The sequence below is a fragment of the Lampris incognitus genome, chromosome 1 (genome assembly GCF_029633865.1).
Source record: "Lampris incognitus isolate fLamInc1 chromosome 1, fLamInc1.hap2, whole genome shotgun sequence".
NCBI lineage: Eukaryota > Metazoa > Chordata > Actinopteri > Lampriformes > Lampridae > Lampris > Lampris incognitus.
The window spans coordinates 100,871,900-100,892,310 of NC_079211.1; the positions used below are offsets into that span (position 1 = coordinate 100,871,900).

At 45.5% G+C, this 20,411-nt stretch overlaps 1 protein-coding gene across 2 annotated transcripts; it reads left to right on the plus strand.

The window, feature by feature from the left end:
• The first annotated feature begins 2,711 nt into the window (after positions 1-2,711).
• rassf2b (Ras association domain family member 2b) lies at positions 2,712-19,968 on the plus strand. Of its 2 annotated transcripts, none has more exons than XM_056283740.1 (10): positions 2,712-3,506; positions 7,755-7,828; positions 8,326-8,401; positions 13,254-13,405; positions 14,088-14,203; positions 16,961-17,103; positions 17,222-17,375; positions 17,516-17,637; positions 18,868-18,965; positions 19,199-19,968. In XM_056283740.1, exons 2-10 carry the CDS (start codon positions 7,776-7,778, stop codon positions 19,266-19,268), a joined length of 984 nt encoding a protein of 327 aa, XP_056139715.1. In that variant the 5' UTR covers positions 2,712-3,506; positions 7,755-7,775; the 3' UTR covers positions 19,269-19,968. The 2 variants fall into 2 exon arrangements, with proteins under 2 accessions (XP_056139715.1, XP_056139723.1); XM_056283748.1 differs by lacking the exon at positions 2,712-3,506 and adding an exon at positions 6,182-6,418.
• The last annotated feature ends 443 nt before the right edge of the window (positions 19,969-20,411 follow it).

A 20,411-nucleotide genomic window follows, 5' to 3' on the forward strand; every position in this document is an offset into this window, starting at 1 on the left:
GACTGACAATGGCATGACCTTGACCTGAGAGTCATTCTCGGGTTGGACCGCAGTAAGCCGCCCATGCTGATGTTAATTATAGCAAAGTGGTTTGAACAAGTGATGGAGTAGATTTAAGAAGAAAAACGTATACTAAAAGAGAAACAGGATTCTCGTCCAATCCAGCTGAGATTTTTTACTGAACCAAAATGCGAAATGCTCTGTAGATTGCTTTTTTTTTTACGATACCAAAACTTCTTTTTTCAGGCGCTGGCAAACATCAGTCAACAAATCAACAACATTCAATTGAAATCTCATCCTAAATTGAATTGCCTTCTTAATTCTTTGATAAATTTATTTATTTATTTATTCATAAGGAGAAGAATAATGTTTAATGAAGTTTTTTTTTTTTTACGCAAATCTGCGTGCCTCTTGCACAATGTTTAAAGAATATTTATCATAAGTTTAGAGTTTACTTGTTGGTGCCCTGTAATCTACAGATGGTGTGATGCGTCACACCCAGGAAGAATGCAGCAGAGTGGCGGATGGGTAACATAGCGTGGCCCGTGGCTTAGCCTTCTCTCACCGACCCCTCCAGTGTAAACCCTACTGGGAAAATGAACATATATCTAGAGGTCGTTTCTGATGTAAGCTGCTTATACGTCATTCCATGTCTGTCATCTGATTTTAAAAGCATTCACACTTTTGGACTTTAAAATGAGCCGAGTCAGTGTGAAGGGCATTCCATTACAAGTACAGTTAGCACGTGTGTGATGGAACATATGGTGCTACTAGGTGTCACGTGACGGGCACAAAGATGACACACTAAAATGACATTTGTTACTAGGTAGTCGTGCTAGAGAGGTAATTAAGTTATATGATAGAATATGAACAATTTCCTAAGGTCAAGAATGACCATGAAGCCTAATTATTGGACCGCTTTTTGGCCGAACACTGTTGGGCTCTCAGCTTTTCTAGCACAGCTAGGTAGTGACCACTGGACGGAGACGAGAGCTCTAGAGAATCAGCGCTAAGACAATAACCCTAAAAGGACCCTATTCTTATACAAAATGTGGCTGTTGTCAGGACTGTCGACAGGATAGATGCAGAGGCAGTGTCGTGACATGACTGAGCGATAGCTTGTATGGTTAAAAGGTCAGTATTTCACACTGCACCTGACCGGAGAAAGTTTATCTGTGGCCTACCGACCCATTCAGCCTCCCGTGTTATAGAAAAGCAGGATGCAGGACATTCAGTGGGGGATTCATGCCGAGAGCTGTCAGTGACTTTACAGCCAACTTTATCACCTCCTGACATCAATTGTGATGTTTGTTTTTTTGTAGGGGGGTTTTTTGTACAAGCACACACAACATCACAGATCCATGTTCTTTCATCCAGCTCTCTATGACATTACCAAACATTATCACAGCTGAGTGATACCCCCGCCCCCCAAACTACACCTCCCCTCTCCCGTATCACCCTCCTCTTCCTCTAACCCCTGCTCCCTTCACTCTTGCAATGCAGAGCTGGTGTCGGCGTACTCCTGTTCAGTCTTCTTGGTGTTTTTGCATTGGAAATCTTACTGTGGAGGTTTCCCCCTGCAGGGGAAGATACCTGCTGGCCACCTCATTAAGAGCCTGTTGGTCGCTGACGGGCTCAAATGAAGTTGCACATAAAAACTTGCCCCATGGCCTGTTACATTTTTTTAACCCTCTCCTTAGAGTCCAGATTAGTATTTGGGGTTTATATCGGTGCCCTAATGGCAGCTTCCCCTTGAGTCAGACCTTAGACTTACAGTTATAACGGTGCATTGTCGTCCTGCAGAGACGTGCCATATTCGAGCCTCTCAACACCGTATAGCAAGAGCTGAATTTAACTTGGCCGTGTGTGTCACATGGTCGCTCAAAAAAAATCAAACCCTCTTACGAATGCCCTGGCTTTCACGAAACCAGATTCTCATCCTCGGCAAACACTTTTTCCATGATCCTGAATCTTAATTTTACCATGAATCAAAGAAACCTTAATGAAAGGCTGGTTTTAAGATGTGTAACATAAAGAATTTAATCCCTTTCAGTTATTTTGAAGGGGAGACTACCTGAAGAATATACTTTTCTCTATCTCAAGTGTTTTATCTTCTCGTTGTTTTTTTTTCTTGTTTTTTATACATCATTTTTATGTTTTTACAGACAGATGTTTGTAAGAAGTAAATCCTATATTATAATCTTAAATCATGCTGGAAAGCGCACCATTTTTGTTAGATTTTTATTTAAAGTAAAAACCATTTTGTTTCTATTTTAAATCCGTGGTTTGGTGGAATAACTCTGTTTGCTAGGACATTTTCACAGTGTATTTTTCTAACATTGCTTTCTTTTCATGTTAACACGGTATCACTACAAATCAGAAACGAGCTGAGAAAATTTAAATAGATGTACAAAAAGAAAAAAAATAAATGTTTATTGAACTGAGTACAGCGTGCATACAATTCTGGACCAGACATTGTGTAAACTAATACTAGCAACAAAATGTTATATCCTTTGTTCTTAAAACTGTTTAATAAGATGTTACAGAATGAACACAGTGTTTGTCTTTATTGGGATGTGAACTTTGACTGCTTTGCCTTGTTTGTTGTGGTCAGCCTGCAAGTGTGTGTGTGTGTGTGTGTATGTATATATACATATATATATATATATATATATATATATATATATATATATATATATATATATATATATATATATATATATATCCCACAGATGGTAGTGACCCATAACACAGACTCACACACCTCTCTTGTGTGTCGTTCTGCCTTTTCTCTGGCGTCCCGCTGGTCCTTAAGAACACAGTAGATAACCATGTTATCTGCTAGTCAGTCAGCGCCCCCTCCGGCTGTACCGCCGCTACGCGCCGGAGGGGGCGCACGAGTGTCGGAGGGGGTACGCAACACAACACCCAGACGTGTAATTTGCGCCACCAAAGTCAATGGAAACTTTTTGTAGTCACCGGAAACTCTCCTCAGGAGACGTGATTCGAACCTGCGGCTTGCTGCGGCGTTATTAAAGCGGCAGGCGGGCTGCGTCATAACGGGCGTGTTGGATCATATGACGTTGGCCGCCTATCCGCTCTTAATGCAGCACTTGGCTTTGGGAAACTGCGATAGGCCTGCTATACATCGATATATCTGAGGGTCTAATTCGACCTCGGGTCAACATCTTATCCTGCACGTGCGTTTGTGTCGGGGTGGGGGTGGGGGGGCTCCATTGTTTTCGGGGGACACCCCCTCCCGTTGACGGCGAACAAAGATGCGTCGGGTCGTGCGCTGATTGGCTGCTGGGGGCCGATGCCAAGACGTCTGCCACGACAGACGGGGCTCTCCTCGGATTGTCCGCGACTGGAGGAGGCCGAGCCGAGCCGAGTCGAGCCGAGCCGAGCTGAGCGCGTCCGTTGGACGGGGCCGCTGTCTGTCGGGTCAGCGAGAACATCTGAAAAGTCATCGGGAATCACGGGAGTCGTCGGACGGAAGCGGGCCGGTAAGTAAGCCGGTTAACCGCGAAGGACGTGAGCCGCTCACATGGCGACGTGTGCGGGAGACGGCCGTTTGTCGGCGGTTGTCGGGGATTTCATCCCGTGGGGAGAGCGCGTCGGGGCCGTAGTGTGGTACGGGTGCGCGGTCTTCGCCTGTTAGTTGGCGGCGCTGATGCGACGGTAGGTCCTTGGATGGAGGACACGCGGTGTAGTGAAGCGGCACCGACGCCTGTACGCCGCGTTTAGCGGGAGTTGATTTCACTGTCAGTGAGCACTGCAGCCTGCTCTGGGCAGCTCTCGTGGTTGTTTTGTCGAAATCAAGATTAGGGGGACGTCTGGTTACGTTCAGTTGCCAGCCGGTGTGGAAATCTTTTGTGGATCTCGCCCCGATGGTCTGTAAAGGGGAGCGTAGCGCCATGCAGGACATAACAAAACCGTGTCGAAGATGTTGCATAAGAGGAGTCTTCATAGTGCGCTCTCTCTCTCACTCTCTCTCTTTCTCTCTCTCTCTCACACACTCTCTCTCTCACACTCTCTCTCTCACTCGCTCTCTCTCTCTCTCTCTCACACACACTCTCTCTCACTCTCTCTCACACACTCTCTCACTCTCTCTCTCTCTCTCTCTCACTCACTCTCTCTCTCACACACTCTCGTTCTCTCTCTCACCCTCTCTCACCCTCTCACTCGCTCGCTCGCTCACTCTCTCTCTCTCACACTCTCTCTCTCTCTCTCTCTCTCTCTCTCTCTCTCTCTCTCTCTCTCTCTCTCTCTCACACACACACACACACAGGGTCGGGCAGGACAGAGGAAGTGTTGAGAACTGGCCAGAACGTGTAGCAAAGAGTTAATTCTTTACACTCCCAAGACGTGAGAGAATTTGTAATGTGTTGGCCTGTGTTTTTTGAATCATTAATAAGATATGCCTCCAGCTAAGGGTGTCAGATAGAGTTTCATCATGACGTAGAAGACCTGGGGGTCAGATCCGGATTGAAGGTTAATTGCAGGCAAAGCTTTGAACGAGCCCAAAGTCTTATAGGGACCAGGAGAAAACACACACACACACACACACACACACACACACACACACACACACACACACTATTTTTGGCACAAAGCTGCTGAGCTAGTTTCTGGACTTCATGTTTTTGGGGTTGCTATGGCGATGGTAACAATAGTCTGGCTGAGCATCGGTAATGTGGGGGCCGAGGCGGTGGTTGGGGGGTGCTGAGGTTGAAAGATGTGATGGTTCAGACTCCCAGCTATTCATCATCTCGGCCAAAATGAGTTGACGGAGCTGCAGGGGCAAAGGTCAGAAAACAAGCATGTGTGTGTCCGTGAGAAAGACGGGAGGAGAGGCGAGCGAGTGAGGAAGTGGTGGTCATGAGTTTTAATAGCATGGTGGACGGCTTCCAGCCTTTCACCAGGGACGAAAGTGCAGGCAGCAGTAGACTTACACAGGGAAAGTTAAATGGGGAAAACAGACAGCAGAGAGGAAAGAATTTCATAACAAAAACACCGAACGAAGCCTGGCTTGTAAAGAGACCCAGTTAGTGGGCTATGTGGAAGAAGAAAAACACAAAACGAGCAGGGGGATGATGAGAGGGAGCGAGATGTGGTTGGAGAGAGAAATAAGGACAGCAGCAGCTGCAAGCGGGTGGCTGTTGAAATGAGCCAGTGGGACATTCAGAAGGATAATGTCTGGATTTATGTTGGGACGTGGGTCCAGAGTGGAGAACAGGTCTCTGTTTTTAGGGCGTGTTGTGGACTGGGTCAGCAATAGGTCAGACTGGCTATGTTTGAATGCCGAATTAAGTTTTAAAACTAAAAGCCCGGAGGGTTGTCATGCACACAAGAAGGTCTGTTGGGTCTCATAACGCCGCCGCCATTGCAGATTTGTTACCGTTGGGTTTTACATATTCCCATTTGATGTAAAAACAATCCTTATCTTCAGTCATTTCAGGCATTTCAGTTTTCATTTTTGGGTTTTTTTCCCCCGTTTTGTTTAGCAGATCCGGGTAATAAGAGGAGGATACATGTTTCATTAAGTGACATCTTAATTGATCCACAAATCGAGCCACACATTTGACATCATGAATAATTACATCAGTCTTGGTCTGACGGTAGGCCGCATGCTGGTCTCAGACCACAAACCCAAGTCATTAACAAGACTGGCATCGCTGTCGTTGACCAACAACACAGTATTAAAGACTAATGTGCTCCATTGTGTGAGGTCAATGATGGGTGTTGGAGGGCCTGACAGGGGCTAATATGGGTGATTAAATATTGATAGAGCTTCATGGCCCGCCAGGCTGATTGGTGTTTGAATATTTCATTCGCTCGCAATAACAGAATAGTGTTTGTGCCAGAGATTGACAGCCTGGGAGTTATTGGCACCGTGTGTTTAAGGCTGCCACAACACCCAGCTTATCAGGTTTGGCATACCTTCGTTACCGGCATACTTTCTGTATAAAACATGTGCTTTTGATTATCCACATATGCGATCTGAGATCTCTGCACCGTTGGCGGTGTTAAAGGAGAAAGTCGGTGTGGCGTTTGTGGGTGTCTGCAGATGATGGCTTGTTTCAGTGCGGCGCGGATAATCCATGCATGTCATCTGAAGTGAGGAAGTGTCAAGAGTAAGTCGAAGCTAGCGTCAGTTTCCTGTATATCTCGCTTAGCAAAGGAGGAAGTGATTAGCGGAAGGGGAGCACTTCCTCTAAACATCCCTGCGCCCCCGTCTCTTAAGTGTAGTAGACCTCGTAGGGAAAGGCCTCGTTAGAGTCCAGTAGGGACGGGGTTTGGGTCACACAAGGTAGCTGCTGAGGCCTGGGATAGTAATCAAGTCTTGTTTGTCGCTTTCTCTCCCTGTCTCCACATCTGCTGCTTCCCCCGTGAGCAGGATCACAGTCTTCACACGGTAAGCCTTCTGGTAGTCTAGTAACACATGAAGACCCGCACCATGCTTGCTTAATGTATTTATCAAGACCTAAATAGTAGCTCAAGTTGTCCTGGAAAGACACCGATTGTACTATGAATAAGTAGAATGCAAGGTAAGACTTTGGTATTGGGTTTTTTTTTTCTAAAGGTATCAGGAAGGTGGTTCGATGTTGGTTTGACTGTGTGTGTAAAACAGACTATGCAATGCATGTTCAGTGTTAAGCACTTGATGGCCATGGCAGTCTAATGGATAAATGTTTAAGTTGCTGAAATAATTTGGTGCCGCGGGTGGTCCATGTGCCTTGCACCTGTTTCTCTCCTTCCGAGAGCTTCTGTCCAACCCCCCTCTCTGTGGTCAAACAAAGACACACACACACACACGTCCTTGTACTTTTATGTTTCTGAGGACCCCAGATTAACCACATTAGTTCCCTAGTCCTTAACCCTCCCCTTAACCATCAGAATTACATGCTTAACCTTAACCCTTAACCTGACCCTAATTCTAACCTTAACCCCAAACCCAAGTCCTGACCCTAAAATAGACCCTTTAGGAAATGAGGACCAATCAAAATGTCCTCCCTTTGCAAAAATATCCTCACTGTGACGCTCAGATTGGTCCTCGCAAAATTAGAAGAACAAGAACACACACACACACACACACACGCACACACACACACACACACACACACACACACACACACACACACACACACACACACACACACACACACACACACACACACATACACACCTACTGGGAAGGAAGGAACACTCTTTAAGGGTGGTGGCAGCAAGCCATTTAAAACAACTGCTTGTTTGTGTGGTGGTGGGTGTCATTTTGTGTGAGTGCACACGTGTTAGACAACATAAATGAGAGACAGACAGAGAGAGAGAGAGAGAATAACAGGACTCCAGAGAAGAGGAAGTATAGACAAGAAGAGGAAGAGCATGTGGAGAGCAGCTGTCTCACTCTATCACGCACCAAATGTAATTGATTGTTGAAGCGGAGGAATAGAGAGAGACAGAGGTCGGTGAACTACCAAGAGACCAGTTGGATTTTCCTGTACGAGTCTGTCCGTTGACCTGTCAGTTCTGGCTGACCGATTTAATAGTTGGCATAATATTATGATATGATGCTCAATTATCATTTACCACTGGTGGCTACTCTCCTCCGTCGCCACTGCATCATACCCAGGGCCCTCCTCCCTTTATCCCGGGTGCTCTGGGCTGAATGCTAGCTGGTCATGAGGAGTCATGGGACTCAACATGGACCACGGAAACTCCTTAACTCTCTCTGTCGCTTCTTTGTCTTTCAGCCCCTCTCATGCTGACTGAGAATGGATGACGTGCAAGACGGGGTTCAGATTGGAGAGAATAGGTTCATTAGCAAGTAAGAAATACACCCTGCACGCTCGCCTCTCACATGCACACACTCATCCATAAGTATCCATAGTCAGCTGGGTGGCACAGGGAGGATGTGCTGAAAAGTGCCTCTGAGCAAGGCAGTTGTACTACACTTTGACCTCGCCGCAGGTATCGGCTGCATATCACAATAGAATTAGATGCATATATGCACGTTTGTATGCAGATGCACACATGCTATAAGACATGCATGCAGAGGCACTTGTGAATATACTTGCCCACACACACACACACACACCTGCACTCCCTGTGTTTTTGTGCAAGAGTATTTGACACATTGATTGCCTTGTTCAAAGAAATACACACGTACACAACAGCTTGACAATACTGACTTGTGCCCCGTGTGAACCTTTGATGTGCTGGCTTTGAAGCCGGAGTCAGAGTGAGCAGTGTGAGAGACGGGGGTAAGAACCAGTACTCCTCCTCTGTCAGATCTGCTCAGTAACTCAACATCTCTGTCTCCAGGGCAACCGTCCTCACACATCTCAAGACGTACAACCTATACTATGAGGGACAGAATCTGCAGCTAAGGCACAGAGAAGTGAGTATTTTTTGTATGTTTACATTCACCTTTACGTGCGTGTGTGCGTGCGTGAGGGAGTATGCATGAGTGTGTTTGTGTCCACATGTGCACACGTGTTTGTTCATGTGTGCTTGTCCTGTGTGCACACATTCCATGTGTCTGTCTTAATACATTACACTTTGTGTTTGTCTTTTACATTCACACGTACATGTGATTGGCCCTCTGCGTGTATGTGTGTGTGTGTGTGCACCTCTTTTATGTGTAGCTCTGTGTGTTTATGTACACCGATCAGCCAAAACATTAAAACCACCATCAAGTCAAGTGAATAACATTGATTATCTCATTACAATGGCCCTGACAAGGGGAGGGGTAAATTAGGCAGCAAGTGAACAGTCAGTACTTCAAGTTGATGTGTTGGAAGCAGGAAAAATGGACTAGCGTAAGGATCTGAGCGACTTTTGGGGGGGGTATTTTTCTTTCCCAGTTGTACTTGGCCAATCACCCCACTCTTCCAAGCCATCCCTGTCACTGCTCCACCCCCTCTGCTGATCCGGGGAGGGCTGCAGACTACCACATGCCTCCTCCGACATATGTCGAGTCGCCAGCCGCTCCTTTTCACCTGACAGTGAGACGTTTCGCCAGGGGGACATAGCCCGTGGGAGGATCATGCTATTCCCCCCATCCCCCACCCCGAACAGGTGCCCCGACCAACCAGAAGAGACGCTAGTGCAGCGACCAGGACACATACCCACAGCCGGCTTCCCACCCGCAGACATGGCCAATGGTGTCTGTAGGGATGCCTGAGCAAGCTGGAGGTAACACGAGAATTCGAACCAGTGATCCCCGTGTTGATAGGCAATGGAATAGACCACTACGCCACCCGGATGCCCAGGGCGAGCGACTTCGACAAGGGCTGAATTGTGATGGCTAGACGACTGGGTCAGAGCATCCCCAAAACGGCAGGGGCCAAATGTATAAACCATGAGTACACACGAAAATTGTACTTAGGCCACTTCCCACACAGGTTTCTGTATGTATAAAAATCCACGGGCAGCGAGAATCTGCATACCGGTACACATCTGTCACACCATGCTTACTGTTTACACAGTCTTTTGAGTCCTATTAGTGTGATGTTACAAGCTGGCAAAAAAGGATAATAAAAGTGTGAATTCGGGTGACATTTTTTAGAGCTTTTTTCTTTCACCGCATTGTGTTAGGATGTAAAACCTTCACTATGATTATATAGTGACACATGACCAGTTACTAACCTTTTTCTGACAAGCCTTAGTTTGGTTCTATCTTGAGTAAGTATTTTTGACACTAAGCATTATAACAATTATAATGATCTTTATATAAATAAATAGTGCATGATCTCTATATAGATAAAGATTATTCTGTATCATTGGGGGGTAAGAATAACCTGCACCTTCGGGTGTGACTTATTTTTATCTCCTCCAGGGTCCGTGGCTCAGAACTAACGGTGTTCACTGTTTCGGTTACTTTCTGCCATTCAACTGGTTTCATTTTGTTGGTAATGCCGAGCTTAGGCTTCCAGATAATCTGCGTTTTCGTCTGTGAATTTGGGCAACCATTATTTCAAGTTCACAGCTGGTAAAACTGTACTTCTTCATTGCTTCTTAAATGCTTCTGCCATTTCTCCTCAAAACTAAACTAAATGCTGGCCCTTTATATGCAAACCAGGCAATGGGGGGGGGGGGTTGGAAGCCATTCATAGTCAATTGTGGGCACGGTCAGAGAGCTCATGCATGAGCGCACAATTTCAGGATGACAGATGTATGAGGAAAAAACGTGTGGGAACAGATGTACGTGGGATTTTACCAGCCTAGCAGAAAGACTGCGTATGCAAGTTTCCTGTTTTGTGTGTACACAGATGTCTACACCTAAATATACACAGAGTTTTATACATTTGGCCCCAGGTCTTTTGGGGTGTTCCCAGTATGCAGTGGTCGGTACCTACCAAAAGTGGTCCAAGGAAGGACAACCGGTGACCCGGCGACAGGGTCATGGGCGCCCAAGGCTTGTTTATGTGTGTGGGGAGTGAAGGCAAGCCCGTCTGGTCCAGTCCCACAGAAGAGCTACTGTAGCTCAAATTGCCAAAAAAGTTAACGCTGGCTATGATAGACAGGTGTCAGAACACACAGTGCATCACAGCTTGCTGCGTATGGAGCTACGTAGCCACAGACCGGTCAGAGTACCCATGATGACCCCTGTCCACTGCCAAAGGCACCTACAGTGGGCACATGAGCATCAGAACTGGGCGATGGAGCAATGGAAGAAGGTGGCCTGGTCTGATGAATCACATTTTCTTTTACATCATGTGGATGGTTGTTTACCTGGGGAAGAGATGGCACCAGGATGCAGTATGGGAAGAAGGCAAGCCGGTAGCGGCAGTGTGATGCTCTGGGCAATGTTCTGGTGGGAAACCTTGGGTCTTGGCACTAATGTGGATGTTATCTTGACACGTACCACCTACCTAAACATTGGTGCATACCAAGTACACCCCTTCATGGCAACGGTATTCCCTGATGGCAGTGGTCTCTTTCAACAGGATAATGGGCCCTGCCACGCTGCAAAAATTGTTTAGGAATGGTTTGAGGAACATGACAATGAGTTCAAGGTGCTGCCTTGGCCTCCAAATTCCCCAGATCTCAATCCAATCGAGCATCTGTGGGATGTGCTGGAAAAACGAGTCCAATCCATGGAGGCCCCACCTCACAACTTACAGGACTTAAAGGGTCTGCTGCTAAGGCCTTGGTGCCAGACACCAGAGGACACCTTCAGAGGTCTTGTGGAGTCCATGCCTCGATGGGTCAGAGCTGTTTTAGCAGCATGAGAGGGACCTACAGAATATGAGGGAGGTGGTTTTAATGTTTTGGCTGATCGATGTATACCTTCACATATGCATCTGCATGCTTTTGTATGTGTGTTTGTGTATTTGTGTGTGTATGCCTGTGTCTTTTTGCGTTAGTGTTTACAAACCCCTATTCCAATGAAGTTGGGACGTTGTGTAAAACGTGAATAAAAACAGAATACAATGATTTGCAAATCCTTTTCAACCTATATTCAATTGAATACACTACAAAGACAAGATATTTAATGTTCAAACTGTAAACTTTATTGTTTTTTGCAAATATTCACTCATTTTGAATTTGATGCCTGCAACACGTTCCAAAAAAGCTGGGACAGGGGCAACAAAAGACTGGGAAAGTTGAGGAATGCTCAAAAAACACCTGTTTGGAACATTCCACAGGTGAACAGGTTAACTGGAAACAGGTGAGTGTCATGATTGGGTATAAAAGGAGCATCCCCGAAAGGCTCAGTCGTTCACAAGCAAGGATGGGGCGAGGTTCACCACTTTGTGAACAACTGCATGAGCAAATGGTCCAACAGTTTAAGAGCAACGTTTCTCAACGTACAATTGCAAGGAATTTAGGGATTTCATCATCTATAGTCCATAATATCCTCAGAAGATTCAGAGAATCCGGAAAAATCTCTGCACATAAGCAGCAAGGCTGAAAACCAACAGTGAATGCCCGTGACCTTCGATCCCTCAGGCGGCACTGCATTAAAAACCGACATCATTCTGTAAAGGATATTACCACGTGGGCTCAGGAACACTTGGGAAAACCATCGCCAGTTATCACAGTTCGTCGCTACATCTACAAGTGCAAGTTAAAACTCTACCATGCAAAGCCAAAGCCACATATCAGCAACACCCAGAAACGCCGCCGGCTTCTCTGAGCCCGAGCTCATCTGAGATGGACTGACGCAAAGTGGAAATGTGTGCTGTGGTCTGACGAGTCCACATTTCAAATTGTTTTTGGAAATTATGGACGTCGTGTCCTCCGGGCTAAAAAGGAAAAGGACCATCCAGATTGTTACCAGCGCAAAGTCCAAAAGCCAGCATCTGTGATGGTATGGGGGTGTGCTAGTGCCCATGGCATCATGGGTAACTTGCACATCTGTGAAGGCACCATTAACACTGACAGGTACATACAGGTTTTGGAGCAACATATGCTGCCATCCAAGCGACGTCTTTTCCAGGGACGTCCCTGCTTATTTCAGCAAGACAATGCCAAGCCACATTCTGCACGTGTTACAACAGCGTGGCTTCGTAGTAAAAGAGTGCGGGTACTGGACTGGCCTGCCTGCAGTCCAGACCTGTCTCCCATTGAAAATGTGTGGCGCATTATGAAGCGCAAAATACGACAATGGAGACCCCGGATTGTTGAGCAACTGAAGTCGTACATCAAGCATGAATGGGAAAGAATTCCACCTACAAAGCTTCAACAATTAGTGTCCTCAGTTCCCAAACGCTTATTGAGTGTTGTTAAAAGGAAAGGTGATGTAACACAGTGATGAACATGCCCCTGTCCCAGCTTTTGTTGGAACGTGTTGCAGGCATCAAATTCAAAATGAGTGAATATTTGCAAAAGAAAACAATAAAGTTTATCAGTTTGAACATTAAATATCTTGTCTTTGTAGTGTATTCAATTGAATATAGGTCGAAAAGGATTTGCAAATCATTGTATTCTGTTTTTATTTACGTTTTACACAACATCCCAACTTCATTGGAATTGGGGTTTGTAGTATTTTGTCCATTGACTGTCTTAACGCTTTATGCACCTTTTGAGTGGAATCGTCTGAGTGTCTCTTCTCTGTCTCTATTATCCTGTCTCCCTTTCATTCCTCCATCTCACCCCTCCCCCCTCACTCATTAGTAGGTTAATAAACACCAACATGTCTCCACCATACTTTACCTAATCCCAATGGGGTTGTGACAACCCATTTTGTGTGTGTGTGTGTGTGTGTGTGTGTGTGTGTGTGTGTGTCTCCTCTACCCCAACAGGAAGAGGGGGAGTTGATCGTCGAGGGCTTGCTGAACATCTCCTGGGGCTTGCGTCGGCCAATCAGACTTCAGATGCAAGATGACCACGAGAGAATCAGGCCGCCTCCTTCCTCCACATCCTGGCACTCTGGCTGTGCTCTGGACAGTCAGGGGTAAGCTCCAGACAGCTCCGGTTTCACCTTGATGACTGGAAAATGCAGGAGAGATTTAGGTTAAGTCGCCAGGGTCAGATCTAGGTTAAGTCCAGCGTGGCCTACAAGAAATTGGAAAATTCACTTTCTTACATATATTTTGTACAAATTAGGTAAGGGAATACACTATATTAAGAGGACATTTCATCATGGGGTTTTGTGAAAGACTTGTTTTTAACAGGGCCCTCATGAATGCCAGCCTTTGAAATTGCAGTTTTGGCTCAGTTTGGAATATGGCCCCAAGGTGTCACAGATCCGTCTGTGTCAGGAAGCATCGCATTCAGCTTCTGGATCTATAAAGCCATTCATCAACGGCGCGTTCCCTGTTTCGAGACCAATGAACCTAATGGGCATGCAGTTAGTCTTTGTTTGCTTCGGGGTTTATATGTCTGTCTCTGACCTGTCAGGCTTAAAACAACCTACATCAAAATCTGCTTGCATATGTTTTTGAGCCATTTATCTGTTGTGAACGGCTGGCCTGGGTTTGCCCCCGAACAATTCAATTTTTTTTTCACAAAGTACCAATCTCATCAACTTGAAACTCACTGAGAGTTACACTCTTTTTTTTTTCCCCCGTTAATTTGCTTCAAACAACACTCTGATTTTGCTGCTCTAATCCGACCCTCATGCTGTGTCTTGCCAGTTTAACCCATAACACGACAGTACAGCAGCCGACACAGATGAGCACGCCCACAGTGGAAGTGACAGCACCCTGCAGCCAGCCAGAGGCTAATGGTGTGCAGGGAAACAAGACGGAAGGTAGGTTGGAAATTAAAACTACAATTAAAAGATGGTTATACTGGTGACAAGACAGTTGTCCATTTATTGTTTGGCTTTAAATAACAAGAGGATACTGGAATCGCAACCTGAGGCCAGCAGTCACCTCTCACGAGTACGTCTGCAGTAATATGGTTCAGCAACAGAGCAAAATAAAAGACAGGAGGTGGAGCTGGAGGTGGCAGGGTTGAAGATGCTAAGATTTTCACTTGGAGTGATGAAGGAGGACAGGATTAGGGACGATTATATTAGAGGGACAGCTCAGGTTGGACGGTTTGGAGACAAAGCAAGAGAGGCAAGATTGAGATGGCTTGGATATGTGTGGAGGAGAGATGCTGGGTATATTGGGAGAAGGATGCTGAATTATGGAGCTGAAAGGGAAGAGGAAGGCCAAAGATGAGGTTTGTGGATGTGGTGAGGGAGGACATGCAGGTGGCTGGTGTGACAGAGGAAGATGCAGAGGACAGGAAGAGATGGAAATGGCTGATCTGCTGTGGCGACCCCTAACGGGAGCAGCCGAAAGCAGAAGAAGAAAAGAGCCAAATAAAAAAGAAATTTCTTTCCTTAGAAAATTAATCAAGAACAACTGTTATATCTCAACAAGATGATCTTGTTTGACTTTGGATGGTTATATATCATGTAGTTTGCAGCATACACTACAGTCAAACAGTGTGTTTGCAACAGAATGACCTGCTGACTGTTTGGCTGGCCTTAACACATAAGTATATCTGGTTTGTCCACCACTATAATGTATGTACTGAGAAGGTGAATGCATCATTAGCTCATCAAACTCAAACAGGTCCATCTCTGAGAGCGACTGCGGTGAACAGTCTGTCACCAGAGTAATGAAAACAGAAGCAATCTGGTGTTCATGAACATATGTTAACAAAGATGGAGCAAAGCACTGGATATTCCTCTGCCCACTTCCCTTTCTGACTGCTTACTAGAAATTAAATCCTGGTTTTCATACCACTTCCTCAAACTTAATAGTGATAAAACTGAGGTCCTTCTAGTTGGCACTAAATCTGCTTTGGCCAAAACTGATAGTTTTTCTCTGACTATCGACAATTCTATAGTTCCCCCATCGCCTCAGGTTAAGAGTCTGGGTGTCATCCTGGACAGCAAATTATCTTTTGTAGCTCACATCAACAATGTTACTTGGTCTGCATGCTTCCACCTTCGCATTATTAATTGTCTCCGGCCGTCACTTACACCTAAAAGCACCACCATACCCGCTCACATCCTGGTTACATCCCGTATTGACTACTGTAATTCTATCCTCTTTGGTCTCCCCCTCAAGTGTCTTCATAAGCGTCAGCTGGTCCAGGATTCAGTTGCCCGTATCATCACCAGAACTCCTTTCATAGATCATATCACTTCTGTTCTCCAGCAACTCCATTTACTCCCTGTTAAATACCGTATTGACTTCAAGATCCTGCTCCTCACATTTAAGGCCCTTAATAACCTTGCTCCTTCATATCTTTCAAAACTCCTTCATATCCACACGCCCTCCCGCACTCTCAGATCGTCTTCTGCTCTCCAACTCACTACACCATCGACCCGCTTGACTACCATGGGGTTTGAAGCCTTCAGTCATTCTGCCCCCTGTCTAAGGAACTCCGTCCCACAAGACATTCACTGACTCTCTTTCAACCTCCAAATCCCATCTCAAAACGCACCTTTTCAAACTGGCATATTCAGTTTGATCCACACTTCATTGAGTTTTGTGCAGATGTTGATTTTATACTTATCTGTTGTGTTAACTTTTTATTGTCTCCCCTGCTTTGTTTTGATTTTATGCTGTCTGATATAGTGCTGCTTGTTTTTTACCGTGTTCTGTAAGGTGTCCTTGAGTGCTCTGAAAGGCACCCACAAATAAAATGTATTATTATTATTGTTATTCTTTCCAGACATGCTCATCTGAGAAATGCTGATAGTTACTTTTCATGTAATAAATGAAGCTTGTCATGCAGAATTCAGATAACCACTGGTTTGGAGAAAAGGCAGCACTTTTACAACATGACTACAACTAAATTAAAGCAAATAAAAATTAATTTAAAAAAAAAAAGTTTTTGGAAATTGGCTGTTGAATTTTTACCTGGCAAACAGAGATCTAGCGTGGGCTAATAATGATATCTAAGTCATCCCACGGTATTGTTTTAGCACTGTGTGATTCTGTGTATGGCATCAACTAGCTGTGCATCCTCTGAGAGCTCAACTTCATTTGTTTTTGGTTGTTTCACTGGTGCAGCACAGTGGTTAGCATAGTTGCCTCACAGCAAGAAGGTCCTGGGTTCGAGCCCCGGGGTAGCTCAACCTTGGGGGTCGTCCAAGGTCATCCTCTGTGTGGAGTTTGCATGTTCTCTCTGTGTCTGCGTGGGTTTCCTCCGGGTGCTCCAGTTTCCTTCCACAGTCCAAAGACATGTAGGTCAGGTGAATCGGCCATACTAAATTGTCCCTAGGTATGAATATGTGTGTGTGTGTGTGTGTGTGTGTGTGTGTGTGTGTGTGTGTGTGTGTGTGTGTGTGTGCGCGCGCCCTGTGATGGCCTGGCAGCCTGTCCAGGGTGTCTCCCCGCCTGCCGCCCAATGACTGCTGGGAGAGGCTCCAGCATCTCCGCAACCCTGAGAGCAGGATAAGCGGTTTGGATAATGGATGGATGGATGGATACTTCACTGGTTGTTGAATAGCAGTAGCAGTTAGCTTATTTGTTTGTCATCCTTTGGGCTGATTTGACAGAGGACGAGGAAAGCTCCGCCCAGCTCCTGCGGACAAAGAGTGACGCCGGGGTTCTGAGGCGTGGCCAGCGACGGTCGGCAAGTGACCAGAGGAAGATACGAAGACATCGCTTCTCCATCAACGGTCACTTCTACAACCATAAGGTTATATACCATCACTCCCCACATGCATGGGATGCACACACACACACACACACACACACACACACACACACACACACACACAAATCTAAACTGATTTTTTTTTCCATCCTTCTCCTAGACAGCAGTATTCACTCCCGCCTACGGTTCTGTGACCAATGTTCGGATCAACAGCTGCATGACCACGCCTCAGGTGCTACGAGTTCTCCTCAACAAGTTTAAGATTGAGAATAGCCCGGATGACTTTGCCCTCTACCTTGTTCACACCAGCGGAGGTGAGTGGAGTGTGTGTACAGTCGGTGGTGAGCATTTGTCAGTGTGTGTGCAGCATTTCAGTTTAGTGACTGTCCTTTTCATCTGTGTGTGTGTGTGTGTGTGTGTGTGTGTGTGTGTGTGTGTGCGCATCTTATTTCAGAGCGTGTAAAGCTGAAACGTAGTGACTATCCTCTAGTGCTGAGAGTCATGCAGGGTCCATGCGAGCAGGTCTGCAGGGTTTTCCTCATGGAACAAGACCTGGGAGAAGAAGTTACCTATGATGTAAGACTGTTGAGATATCTCATTATTTACTAGTTTTATCGTCTCATGTTTATTTTAAGGCGGACACAAAACACTTGACCCTGAATTCCACAGATAAGAATGCCATTGAGAATCCGAACTGAAGCAGCCCGAGTTGGGTTGCAACAGAAAGCAATGGCCGTAAATATTCAGAATACAGAAATTAAGCGTCCGTATTCAACCCATGTTACTTTTGGAAACACCAGTATTCAGATTACAGTTACTTTATACATTTTGTGGAGAATACTTAATAAATCCCTCCTAAACAGTGTCGGCATCATATGCCCCCTGGTGCTGACCCTGCTTCTATTAAAAGTAATGATGGGGCGTCCGGGTAGCGTGGCGGTCTATTCCGTTGTCTACCAACACGGGGATCGCCGGTTCGAATCCCCATTTTACCACTGGCTTGGTCGGGCATCCCTACAGACACAATTGGCCGTGTCTTCGGTCGGAAAGCCGGATGTGGGTATGTGTCCTGGTCGCTGCACTAGCGCCGCCTCTGGTCAGTCGGGGCACCTGTTCAGGAAGGAGGGGGAACTGGGGCTGGCGAAACTCCTCACTGTCAGGTGAAAAGAAGCGGCTGGCGACTCCACATGTATCGGAGGAGGCATGTGTTAGTCTGCAGCCCTCCCTGGATCAGCAGAGGGGGTGGAGCAGCAACCAAGACATCTCGGAAGAGTGGGGTAATTGGCCAAGTACAATTGGGGAGAAAAAGGGGGGGGTGATACTACACTCTTTTAAAAAACTAATTTTTTTCAAATCAGCACACATACATTTTCCCTCAACACATATTGAGATAATGGTGTGGAGATACCAGAAACACCAACATAAGCAACAATGAGACATAAATAATGAAAATGATACATTTTCAAAAAGCACATGCCTTTTAAAAATGTATTCTGAATGTGTTCTGAATAAATTACTCTTTTTGTGTAATGTAACGGAATAAATACTGATTACATTCAGGGCAGTGCATTCAGTATTCAGGTATAAAACTGTTTCAAAGTATTCTGCTCAACCCTGGAGGCCGTACTATAAGAGGACATACTTGCTACCCTCCGTTATGATAATTTGAGGCCACTTTGACATAAATCTCCATTTGTACAACTGGTGTATTAGTCCTCATTATGTTTATACCACCCATCTAACCAAACAACGTATGCGTGGGTCCGTTTTGGGCTTTGTCATGATATTTTCCCTTCCTCCCACAAGGTGGCACAGTATATCAAGTTTGAGATGCCTGTCCTGCAGAGTTTCATCACCAAGCTGAAAGAAGAGGAGGATCGGGAGGTGCAAAAACTCAGGAGACGGTACAGAACCTCGTAAATCCTCTTACTTCTATCTGTGTTACAATCTGACATAACCCCGGGAACGGGCTTTTCCCACTGTGAGAGAGGTTAAACAGTTTAAGATTAAGAATAGCCCAGAGCCTTTGACAATTCGAGTCATCACTATAGCATCACATTACAGTTGATGTGACCTATTTCTGCACACAGAATTTGATTTTTTGTTTCTCTCCTGTTTGTCTGCATGTACCCTGTAGGTATAATTACCTGAGGTGCATAATAGAGAAGCAGCTTCGCTGTCTTCCAGAGGGGACGACTTGTATGTGATCTGCTCTTGGAAAGGACCCTACCTACTCTCTGTCCACACGAGCCATCAAAACCTTGTCACAGCCATCATGTGTTCCTCCCACCCGTGAGCAAACTTGAAATGAAACTGACCAAGAAAATCACCTGACAATGAGACATTTTGCATGCATTTCCAGTCATGATCTTTTGGCCTCTGACTTTCGGTCTCCAATTGTAATCCTCGCCGACTGGTCCATATACTTAATATAATCATTACACGAGTTACCCAGCCCAGCCCAGATATCTACCTAACAACAGAAGATACTGTGAGAGCGTTAGTGTTTTTTTGTTTTTTTTTTGTTTTTTTTGCAAATTAGCCACACTGATTTCAGCAATAATTTTTACCATGAACACCGATGGTAACACAAATCTTCTGGCACTTTTCAGCCAAACTCATGATCTTACCCCAAACTACTGAAGCACAGTCTCTCTTTCCTCTCTCTCCTCTTCTTCCCTTTCTCTCTCTTCTCGCTCTCACACCTCTCTTCTAGCTCTTTCTTTCTTTACACACACACACACACACACACACACACACACACACACATGCTAATTCACTCTCCCATCCTAGTCTTTACCAGGCTGGTGCACATTGACTTAAAAAACCACTGTCTAAATTGTAATGGCCCGTCTGTCATGTTGACTGTGAGCTGACGCTCTGCTCTATAAAGCACAAACTGTTATGGTCTTTTAGTCTGGTCAGTTAAGGGCAAATATGGGGTCAAGGCTGCAAAAAGTCATTCACATTTGAGCCAATGTTTTTCTGTTAATTTAGGGTCCAATAAAGAAAAAAATGCAAGGAGCCCAAAATTTTAGGTGGGGGAAGTCTCTGAAATGGCCACGCCCACTTTTTAGGCCTGGAAATCAGTATCTCGGCTCCTGAATGTCGCAGAGAGCTGATCATGGGCTCAAAAGAAGCAGAAGCACCACATTTATATAAGCATTATGAACAAACATATACCCCAAAACCTTTACTTTTTCAGGTATTTACAAAAAACTAATTTTCACTGGTCACATACATGGCCACGCCCACTTTTTAGCCCTGGCACTATATCTCAGGCTCAGCTCTCGGAGGTTGCCCCGAGTTGATATTGGGCTCAAAAGATGTGGAAATAACTATTTATATTA

Bases quoted from the DNA above. Each gene is read 5' to 3' on its own strand.
- rassf2b (XM_056283740.1), top strand. From the start codon at position 7,776: ATGGATGACGTGCAAGACGGGGTTCAGATTGGAGAGAATAGGTTCATT. The intron at 7,829-8,325 runs GTAAGAAATACA...CTCTGTCTCCAG, and splicing joins GAGAATAGGTTCATTAGCAA to GGCAACCGTCCTCACACATC. The intron at 17,104-17,221 runs GTTATATACCAT...TCCTTCTCCTAG, and splicing joins GTCACTTCTACAACCATAAG to ACAGCAGTATTCACTCCCGC.